At 47.3% G+C, this 11,416-nt stretch overlaps 1 protein-coding gene across 1 annotated transcript in view; it reads left to right on the top strand.

Annotated features, from left to right (window-relative positions):
* The window catches only part of LOC116938397 (uncharacterized), a gene marked incomplete at its 5' end in the record, with an annotated part of 32,949 nt that overhangs the window by 6,211 nt on the left and 15,322 nt on the right, over positions 1-11,416 (top strand). Inside the window, 2 exons of the mRNA XM_076055037.1 lie at positions 7,321-7,413; positions 10,322-10,433. Coding sequence (XP_075911152.1) covers positions 7,321-7,413; positions 10,322-10,433 — 205 coding nt within the window. The remainder of the gene's footprint in view (positions 1-7,320; positions 7,414-10,321; positions 10,434-11,416) is intronic.

Below are 11,416 nucleotides of genomic sequence, written 5' to 3' on the forward strand. Positions count from 1 at the left end.
CACTACACTACACACTACACTATACACTACACTATACACTACACTACTATACACTACACTATACACTACACTACACACTACTATACACTACACTACACACTACACTATACACTACACTACTACACACTACACTACACACTACACTACACACTGCACAGAGTAAAACCTTGGAATGCGACTAACTTTGCCTGCGAGTGTAAAACCAGCGGAACATTGTAAATGAATATTAAAAAAAAAAAAAATTTAATATATATAAACGAACGAGGATCTTATCAATAATACGAGCAGCCCCTAGCCATGTCACGTGAGCACACCAAGAGGTGCTTTGACACTGGCAGTAAGAACGAAATTGTAAAAACTGAGTGTACCAGCCTGCGATGGATGAATGCGTCCGTCCGTCCCCTTTCGATGCTTTCACGAGAGGTGAAATCTCGTGCTGTTGGGGGGTGTAAAAATCAGCAATAGACAGCGCAGAGACGTGATATGCCTTATGCTGGTAGGAGGAATGATGAGGATTTCACCGGGTTCCATTCCTCTACAGAGGTTGGATTTGTCCGAAGAAACCCCTCAACGATGTCGTAAAATTGCGCAAAATTCCAATGTTCCTACAAGCCCACCCTGCAGGGAGCTTGTTATACGACTGATTTGGATTGCTAGAACGTTTCCGAAACGAATTCAGCTCGCAATGCAAGGTTTCCGTGGTTTTAGGTAGAGCCCCGTTAAAATCGGATGCAACCACAGCAAACTAAAAAATACAAACACGAGCAAGAAAATTGTGTCTGTGTGTGTGTGTCTGTGTGTTAGTGTGTGTGTGTTAGTGTGTGTGTGTGGCTGTGTGTGTGTCTGTGTGTGTGTGTTAGTGTCTGTGTGTGTGTTAGTGTCTATGTCTGTGTGTGTGTCTGTGTGTTAGTGTCTGTGTGTGTGTTAGTGTCTATGTCTGTGTGTCTGTGTGTGTTAGTGTGTGTGTGTTGTGTGTGTGTTAGTGTGTCTGTGTGTGTGTCTGTGTATGTCTGTGTGTGTCTGTGTGTGTGTCTGTGTGTGTGTGTCTGTGTGTGTGTCTGTGTGTCAGTGTGTCTGTGTGTCAGTGTGTCTGTGTGTCATTGTGTCAGTGTGTCTGTCAGTGTGTCTGTGTGTGTGTGTTAGTGTCTATGTCTGTGTGTGTGTCTGTGTGTCTGTGTGTGTCTGTGTGTGTCTGTCTGTGTGTGTTAGTGTCTGTGTGTGTCTGTGTGTGTGTGTGTGTCTGTGTGTGTGTGTGTTAGTGTGTGTGTCTGTGTGTGTGTGTCTGTGTGTGTTAGTGTCTATGTCTGTGTGTCTGTGTGTGTGTCTGTGTGTGTGTTAGTGTCTATGTCTGTGTGTGTGTCTGTGTGTGTGTCTGTGTGTGTGTTAGTGTCTATGTCTGTGTGTGTGTCTGTGTGTGTGTCTGTGTGTGTGTTAGTGTCTATGTCTGTGTGTCTGTCTGTGTGTGTCTGTGTGTTAGTGTCTATGTCTGTGTGTCTATCTGTGTGTCTGTGTATGTGTGTGTGTTAGTGTCTATGTCTGTGTGTGTGTCTGTGTGTGTGTTAGTGTCTGTGTCTGTGTGTCTGTCTGTGTGTGTGTTAGTGTCTATGTCTGTGTGTGTGTCTGTGTGTGTGTTAGTGTCTATGTCTGTGTGTCTGTCTGTGTGTGTGTCTGTGTGTGTGTTAGTGTCTATGTCTGTGTGTCTGTGTGTGTGTTAGTGTCTATGTCTGTGTGTCTGTCTGTGTGTGTGTCTGTGTGTGTGTTAGTGTCTATGTCTTTGTGTCTGTGTGTGTGTGTCTGTGTGTGTGTTAGTGTCTGTGTGTCTGCGTGTGTGTGTCTGTGTGTTAGTGTCTATGTCTGTGTGTCTGCGTGTGTGTGTCTGTGTGTTAGTGTCTGTGTGTGTGTGTGTCTGTGTGTTAGTGTCTATGTCTGTGTGTGTGAGTCTGTGTGTTAGTGTCTATGTCTGTGTGTCTGTGTGTGTCTGTGTGTGTGTTAGTGTCTATGTCTGTGTGTCTGTCTGTGTGTGTCTGTGTGTTAGTGTCTATGTCTGTGTGTATGTGTGTGTGTTAGTGTCTATGTCTGTGTGTCTGTGTGTGTGTCTATGTGTTAGTGTCTATGTCTGTGTGTCTGTGTGTGTGTCTGTGTGTTAGTGTCTATGTCTGTGTGTCTATGTCTGTGTGTCTCTGTGTGTGTTAGTGTCTATGTCTGTGTGTCTGTGTGTGTGTGTTAGTGTCTATGTCTGTGTGTCTGTCTGTGTGTGTGTCTGTGTGTGTGTTAGTGTCTGTTTGTGTGTCTGTGTGTGTGTCTGTGTGTTAGTGTCTATGTCTGTGTGTCTGTCTGTGTGTGTGTCTGTGTGTTAGTGTCTATATCTGTGTGTCTGTGTGTGTTGGTGTCTGTGTGTGTGTGTCTGTGTGTGTGTTAGTGTCTATGTCTGTGTGTCTGTGTGTGTGTGTCTGTGTGTTAGTGTCTATATCTGTGTGTCTGTGTGTGTGTGTCTGTGTGTGTGTGTCTATGTCTGTGTGTCTGTGTGTGTGTCTATGTGTTAGTGTCTATGTCTGTGTGTGTGTGTATCTGCTTTAGTAGGTTTTTTTGTGAAGTTAAATTTGAAGATGTACAATCGATGTGCCCCGGGTCGGCTGTTTGTATTTCAGAACCCCGGTGCCAAACCCCTCCACACGAGGAAGAAGGACGGGTATGGCAGTCAGTGTGTCAATCAGTGTGTGTGTGTCAGTGTGTCAATCAGTGTGTGTGTCTGTGTGTGTGTGTCAATGTGTGTGTGTGTCAGTGTCAGTGTGTCTGTGTGTCAGTGTGTCAGTGTGTGTGTCAGTGTGTCTGTCAGTGTGTCTGTGTGTTTGTCAGTGTGACTATCTGTGTGTGTGTGTCAGTGTGTCTGTCAGTGTGTCAGTGTGTCTGTCAGTGTGTCAGTGTGTCTGTGTGTGTGTGTCAGTGTGTGTGTGTGTCAGTGTCAGTGTGTCAGTGTGTGTGTCAGTGTGTCAGTGTGTGTGTCAGTGTGTCTGTCAGTGTGTCAGTGTGTCTGTGTGTTTGTCAGTGTGTCTGTGTGTTTGTCAGTGTGTCTGTCAGTGTGTCAGTGTGTCTGTCAGTGTGTCAGTGTGTCAGTGTGTCTGTGTGTCCGTATGTCCGTGTGTGTGTGTGTTTGTGTGACTGTGTGTGTCTGTGTGTGTGTGTGTGCCAGTGTGTCAGTGTGTCTGTGTGTGTGTGGGGAGCGGTAGTGTAGCGGTTAGCGCTACGCTGCGCTATGAACCCGGTGACCCGGGTTCGATTCCCGCTCACGGCCAACACCAGTGACGATTATCCAAACCGGTCCCGGGCCTCCCCTAGGTCGACTCAGCCTCAAATGAGTACCTGGTGCGGTGTAGTAAACATCGCCACTAGGGAGACAAAGGCGGTCGGGTGTGGTGCTGGCCACCCACCCCCTCGTGTACCGTTACCGGCCTTCACAGGTGCTGCTCGCTAACAGCACTTGCCCCTACAGCCTGTTAAGGCTACACGGGGGATCTTTGTTTTTATGCTAATTCCTTTGTCAAGGAACCTTAATTACTCTCACACACAGCTTAAAGGTCGCGGTCTGAGCTTGGCTTTCTTCACTCCAGCACTGTCCTCGAGACAGTCAGGTCCCTTCACCTGATGAAGGCCGCTTTGCGTTGTGGCCGAAATGTCGTGAGAATTTCGTTTCCGTGACCATTCACAAGCTAATCCCTTAGCTATTTCAATGCTAAATTACTAGTTGCCTCTGTGGATGTGTAGGTTTTGACTTTGACATAGCCATTCCTGTGACCAGTCACAAGCTAATCCCTCAGCTATTTGATATGTAAACCCCCTTTGTCAAGGTGCCTCACTTCTCCCAACCAGCTTAAAAGTCGCTACAAATCTTAACAGCGTTCATTGAAGCTCTGTGGATGTGTAGACCTTTACTTTAGCATCTATTTCTGTGACCAGTCACAAGCTAATCCCTCAGCTATTTCAATGCTAAATTACTAGTTGCCTCTGTGGATGTGCAGGTTTTGACTTTAACATAGCCATTCCTGTGACCAGTCACAAGCTAATCCCTTAGCTATTTCGATGCTAAATTACTAGTTGCCTCTGTGGATGTGCAGGTTTTGACTTTAACATAGCCAGTCCTGTGACCAGTCACAAGCTAATCCCTCAGCTATTTCAATGCTAAATTACTAGTTGCCTCTGTGGATGTGTAGGTTTTGACTTTAACATAGCCATTCCTGTGACCAGTCACAAGCTAATCCCTCAGCTATTTCGATGCTAAATTACTAGTTGCCTCTGTGGATGTGCAGGTTTTGACTTTAACATAGCCGTTCCTGTGACCAGTCACAAGCTAATCCCTCTGCTATTTCGATGCTAAATTACTAGTTGCCTCTGTGGATGTGTAGGTTTTGACTTTAACACAGCCATTCCTGTGACCAGTCACAAGCTAATCCCTTAGCTATTTCAATGCTAAATTGCTAGTTGCCTCTGTGGATGTGCAGGTTTTGACTTTGACATAGCCATTCCCGTGACCAGTCACAAGCTAATCCCTTAGCTAGTTCAATGCTAAATTACTAGTTGCCTCTGTGGATGTGCAGGTTTTGACTTTAACATAGCCATTCCCGTGACCAGTCACAAGCTAATCCCTTAGCCATTTCAATGCTAAATTGCTAGTTGCCTCTGTGGATGTGCAGGTTTTGACTTTGACATAGCCATTCCCGTGACCAGTCACAAGCTAATCCCTTAGGTATTTCAATGCTAAATTACTAGTTGCCTCTGTGGATGTGCAGGTTTTGACTTTGACATAGCCATTCCCGTGACCAGTCACAAGCTAATCCCTTAGCCATTTCAATGCTAAATTACTAGTTGCCTCTGTGGATGTGTAGGTTTTGACTTTAACATAGCCTTTCCTGTGACCAGTCACAAGCTAATCCCTTAGCTATTTCAATGCTAAATTACTAGTTGCCTCTGTGAATGTGCAGGTTTTGACTTTGACATAGCCATTCCTGTGACCAGTCACAAGCTAATCCCTTAGCTATTTCAATGCTAAATTACTAGTTGCCTCTGTGGATGTGTAGGTTTTGACTTTAACATAGCCATTCCTCTGACCAGTCACAAGCTAATCCCTTAGCTATTTCAATGCTAAATTACTAGTTGCCTCTGTGGATGTGTAGGTTTTGACTTGAACATAGCCATTCCTGTGACCAGTCACAAGCTAATCCCTTAGCTATTTTAATGCTAAATTACTAGTTGCCTCTGTAGATGTGTAGGTTTTGACTTTAACATAGCCATTTTCGTGACCAGTCACAAGCTAATCCCTTAGGTATTTCAATGCTAAATTACTAGTTGCCTCTGTGGATGTGTAGGTTTTGACTTTAACATAGCAATTTCCGTGACCATTCACAAGCTAATCCCTTAGGTATTTCAATGCTAAATTACTAGTTGCCTCTGTGGATGTGTAGGTTTTGACTTTAACATAGCCATTCCCGTGACCAGTCACAAGCTAATCCCTTAGCTATTTCAATGCTAAATTACTAGTTGCCTCTGTGGATGTGTAGGTTTTGACTTTAACATAGCCATTCCTGTGACCAGTCACAAGCTAATCCCTTAGCTATTTCAATGCTAAATTACCAGTTGCCTCTGTGGATGCGTAGGTTTTGACTTTAACATAGCCATTCCTGTGACCAGTCACAAGCTAATCCCTCAGCTATTTCAATGCTAAATTACTAGTTGCCTCTGTGGATGTGCAGGTTTTGACTTTGACATAGCCATTCCTGTGACCAGTCACAAGCTAATCCCTTAGCTATTTCAATGCTAAATTACTAGTTGCCTCTGTGGATGTGTAGGTTTTGACTTTAACATAGCCATTCCCGTGACCAGTCACAAGCTAATCCCTCAGCTATTTGATGTGTAAACCCCCTTTGTCAAGGTGCCTCACTTCTCCCAACCAGCTTAAACGTCGCTACGAATCTTAACAGCGTTCATTGAAGCTCTGTGGATGTGTAGGCCTTTACTTTAACATCTATTTCTGTGACCAGTCACAAGCTAATCCCTTAGCTATTTCAATGCTAAATTACTAGTTGCCTCTGTGGATGTGTAGGTTTTGACTTTAACATATCCATTCATGTGACCAGTCACAAGCTAATCCCTTAGCTATTTCAATGCTAAGTTACTAGTTGCCTCTGTTGATGTGTAGGTTTTGACTTTAACATAGCCATTCCTGTGACCAGTCACAAGCTAATCCCTCAGCTATTTGATGTGTAAACCCCCTTTGTCAAGGTGCCTCACTTCTCCCAACCAGCTTAAAAGTCGCTACGAATCTTAACATCGTTCACTGAAGCTCTGTGGGTGTGTAGGCCTTTACTTTAACATCTATTTCTGTGACCAGTCACAAGCTAATCCCTCAGCTATTTGATATGTAAACCCCCTTTTGTCAAGGTGCCTCACTTCTCCCAACCAGCCTAAAAGTCGCTGCAAATCTTAACATCGTTCACTGAAGCTCTGTGGATGTGTAGGCCTTTACTTTAACATCTATTTCTGTGACCAGTCACAAGCTAATCCCTCAGCTATTTGATATGTAAACCCCCTTTTGTCAAGATGCCTCACTTCTCCCAACCAGCTTAAAAGTCGCTACGAATCTTAACATCGTTCACTGAAGCTCTGTGGATGTGTATGCCTTTACTTTAACATCTATTTCTGTGACCAGTCACAAGCTAATCCCTCAGCTATTTGATATGTAAACCCCCTTTTGTCAAGGTGCCTCACTTCTCCCAACCAGCTTAAAAGTCGCTACGAATCTTAACATCGTTCACGGAAGCTCTGTGGATGTGTAGGCCTTTACTTTAACATCTATTTCTGTGACCAGTCACAAGCTAATCCCTCAGCTATTTGATGTGTAAACCCCCTTTGTCAAGATGCCTCACTTCTCCCAACCAGCTTAAAAGTCGCTACGAATCTTAACATCGTTCACGGAAGCTCTGTGGATGTGTAGGCCTTTACTTTAACATCTATTTCTGTGACCAGTCACAAGCTAATCCCTCAGCTATTTAATGTGTAAACCCCCTTTGTCAAGGTGCCTCACTTCTCCCAACCAGCTTAAAAGTCGCTACGAATCTTAACATCGTTCACTGAAGCTCTGTTGTCCCGACAGTTCCGCTCCTTTCACCCGAAGGCGGCCGCTTGCGTTTTGGCCGAAACGTCGTGAGAATTTTATCGCGTTATTTTATTCTTTGATTCTCATTCTACGTGGTGGTGGTGGTGGTGGTGGTGACTTTACCGAAAGAACCAAAGAGGATGAACAGAGTGGTTCGTTCTTGTCCCCGCCAGGGAAGTTCGGAGCAGCGTGCGTTTCAAGTGCTCCCTCAACAACACCATCCTGGACGTGCTGAGGCAGAGGCCTGGCTGGACCGAGGTCAAAGAGTTGAGTCCTAACACGGCGTGGACGGTGGTCGGGGTGGTTGGGTGGGGGGGAGAGACGTTCACCCCAAACCGAGGGGTCAAAGATTTGAGTCCTAACACGGAGTGGATGGGGGAGAGACTTTGACCTCAAACTGAGGGGTCACAGATTTGAGTCCTAACACGGAGTGGATGGGGGGAGAGACTTTAACCAAAACCGAGGGGTCAAAGATTTGAGTCGTAGCACGGAGTGGACGGGAGGGGAGACTTTGACCCCAAACCGAGGGGTCACAGATTTGAGTCCTAACACGGAGTGGACGGAGGGGAGAGACTTTAACCAAACTGAGGGGTCACAGAGTTGAGTCCTAACACGGAGTGAACGGGGGGGGGAGACTTTGACCCCAAACCGAGAGGTCACAGAGTTGAGTCCTAACACGGAGTGGATGGGGGAGAGACTTTGACCCCAAACGGAGGGATCAAAGATTTGAGTCCTAGCACGGAGTGGACCGGGGGAGAGACTTTGACCCCAAACCGAGGGGTCACAGATTTGAGTCCTAACACGGAGTGAACAGGGGGGAGAGACTTTAACCAAATCCGAGAGGTAAAAGATTTTAGTCGTAGCACGGAGTGGACCGGGGTGGGAGAGACTTTGACCCCAAACCGAGGGGTCACAGAGTTGAGTCCTAACACGGAGTGGACGGAGGGGAGAGACTTTAACCAAACCGAGAGGTAAAAGATTTGAGTCGTAGTACGGAGTGGACGGGGTGGGAGAGACTTTGACCCCAAACCGAGGGGTCACAGATTTGAGTCCTAGCACGGAGTGGATGGGGGAGAGACTTTTACCCCAAACCGAGGGATCAAAGATTTGAGTCCTAACACGGAGCGAACGGGGGGAGAGACTTTAACCAAATCTGAGAGGTAAAAGATTTGAGTCGTAGCACGGAGTGGACGGGGGTGGGAGAGACTTTGACCCCAAACCGAGGGGTCAAACATTTGAGTCCTAACACGGAGTGAACGGGGGGAGAGACTTTAACCAAATCCGAGAGGTAAAAGATTTGAGTCGTAGTACGGAGTGGACGGGGTGGGAGAGACTTTCACTAAAACCGAGAGGTCAAAGATTTGAGTCCTAACACGGAGTGGATGGGGGAGAGACTTTGACCCCAAACGAGGGGTCACAGAGTTGAGTCCTAACACGGAGTGGACGGAGGGGAGAGACTTTAACCAAACTGAGGGGTCACAGAGTTGAGTCCTAACACGGAGTGAACGGGGGGGAGAGACTTTGACCCCAAACCGAGAGGTCACAGAGTTGAGTCCTAACACGGAGTGGATGGGGGAGAGACTTTGACCCCAAACCGAGGGGTCACAGAGTTGAGTCCTAACACGGAGTGAACGGGGGGAGAGACTTTAACCAAAACCGAGGGGTCAAAGATTTGAGTCCTAGCACGGAGTGGACAGGAGGAGAGACTTTGACCCAAACCGAGGGGTCACAGATTTGAGTCCTAACACGGAGTGAGCGGGGGGAGAGACTTTAACCAAAACCGAGAGGTAAAAGATTTGAGTCTTAGCACGGAGTGGACGGGGGGAGAGACTTTGACCCCAAACCGAGGGGTCACAGAGTTGAGTCCTAACACGGAGTGGATGGAGGGGAGAGACTTTGACCCCAAACCGAGGGGTCAAAGATTTGTCGTAGCACGGAGTGGACGAGGGGGGTGGTGGTGGTGGGGTGGGGGTGGGGTGGTGGTGGTGGTGGTGGGGGGTGATTGTGGCTATGCCGCCTGACGAGGCTCGCTGTTGCTGCGCTCGGGAACACGCGGAGAGCCACAGGGATTGATGCACAGAGACCCATAGAGACCCATAGAGACGCATAGAGATACATAGAGATACACAGAGACCCATAGAGACCCATAGAGACGCATAGAGATACATAGAGATACACAGAGACCCATAGAGATGCATAGAGACCCATAGAGATGCATAGAGACCCATAGAGATACATAGAGATACACAGAGACCCAGAGATACACAGAGACCCATAGAGATACACAGAGACCCATAGAGATACACAGAGATACATAGAGATACACAGAGACCCATAGAGATACACAGAGACCCATAGAGATACACAGAGACCCATAGAGACCCATAGAGATGCATAGAGATACATAGAGATACACAGAGACCCATAGAGATACACAGAGACCCATAGAGATACACAGAGATACATAGAGATGCATAGAGACCCATAGAGATACATAGAGACACATAGAGATACATAGAGATACACAGAGACCCATAGAGATACACAGAGACCCATAGAGATACACAGAGACCCATAGAGATACACAGAGATACATAGAGACCCATAGAAATACATAGAGATACACAGAGACCCATAGAGATACACAGAGACCCATAGAGATACACAGAGACCCATAGAGATACACAGAGATACATAGAGATACATAGAGACCCATAGAGATACATAGAGACCCATAGAGATACATAGAGACCCTTAGAGATACATAGAGACCCTTAGAGATACATAGAGACCCATAGAGATGCATAGAGACCCATAGAGATGCATAGAGACCCATAGAGATGCATAGAGACCCATTGAGACTCATAGATATGCATGGAGACCCACAGAGACCCATAGAGATGAATTGAGACCCACAGAGACCCATAGAGATGCATGGAGACCCACAGAGACCCATAGAGATGCATTGAGACCCACAGAGACCCATAGAGATGCATAGAGACCCATAGAGATCCATAGAGATGCATGGAGACCCACAGAGACCCACAGAGATACATTGAGACCCACAAACATGCACGTGCCACTTTTGTGTGTCTACAGGCGCGCTGGTCGCTATCAGCACTTGCCCCTGCATTCTGCTAAGAGGCTACACGTGCCACCTTTGTCTGTGTGCAGCGATGGCGAGTGGGACTTCTACTGGTGCGACGTGGGATGGATGCGTGATATGTACGACCACGTGTTCATGGAGGATCATGTTCGCATCTGCCACTTCCGCAACCATTACGAGGCATGAGGCAGACAGAGGCCTGGGTCTAGGGGAAGGGGTCTCAGCGTGTCCCAGAGTGTCCAGAGACGGTGTCTCAGCGTGTCTCAGAGTGTCTAGTGTAGAGACGGTGTCTCAGAGTGGAGACGGTGTCTCAACGTGTCTAGAGACGGTGTCTCAGTGTGTCTAGTGTAGAGACGGTGTCTCAGTGTGTCTAGTGTAGAGACGGTGTCTCAGGGTGTCTAGAGACGGTGTCTCAGTGTGTCTCAGAGTGGAGACGGTGTCTCAGCGTGTCTCAGGGTGTCTCAGAGTGGAGACGGTGTCTCAGCGTGTCTCAGAGTGTCTCAGAGTGTCTAGAGACGGTGTCTCAGTGTGTCTCAGAGTGGAGACGGTGTCTCAGCGTGTCTCAGGGTGTCTCAGAGTGGAGACGGTGTCTCAGCGTGTCTCAGATTGTCTAGAGACGGTGTCTCAGCGTGTCTCAGGGTGTCTAGTGTAGAGACGGTGTCTCAGAGTGGAGACGGTGTCTCAACGTGTCTAGAGACGGTGTCTCAGTGTGTCTAGTGTAGAGACGGTGTCTCAGTGTGTCTAGTGTTGAGACGGTGTCTCAGGGTGTCTAGAGACGGTGTCTCAGTGTGTCTCAGAGTGGAGACGGTGTCTCAGCGTGTCTCAGGGTGTCTCAGAGTGGAGACGGTGTCTCAGCGTGTCTCAGAGTGTCTCAGAGTGTCTAGAGACGGTGTCTCAGTGTGTCTCAGAGTGGAGACGGTGTCTCAGCGTGTCTCAGGGTGTCTCAGAGTGGAGACGGTGTCTCAGCGTGTCTCAGAGTGTCTAGAGACGGTGTCTCAGCGTGTCTCAGGGTGTCTCAGGGTGTCTAGTGTAGAGACGGTGTCTCAGTGTGTCTAGAGACGGTGTCTCAGTGTGTCTAGTGTAGAGACGGTGTCTCAGTGTGTCTAGTGTAGAGACGGTGTCTCAGGGTGTCTAGTGTAGAGACGGTGTCTCAGTGTGTCTAG

This window comes from Petromyzon marinus, chromosome 69, assembly GCF_048934315.1.
Source record: "Petromyzon marinus isolate PM22_M1 ecotype Great Lakes invasive population chromosome 69, UKy_Petmar_22M1.pri1.0, whole genome shotgun sequence".
NCBI classification, from domain to species: Eukaryota; Metazoa; Chordata; class Hyperoartia; order Petromyzontiformes; family Petromyzontidae; genus Petromyzon; species Petromyzon marinus.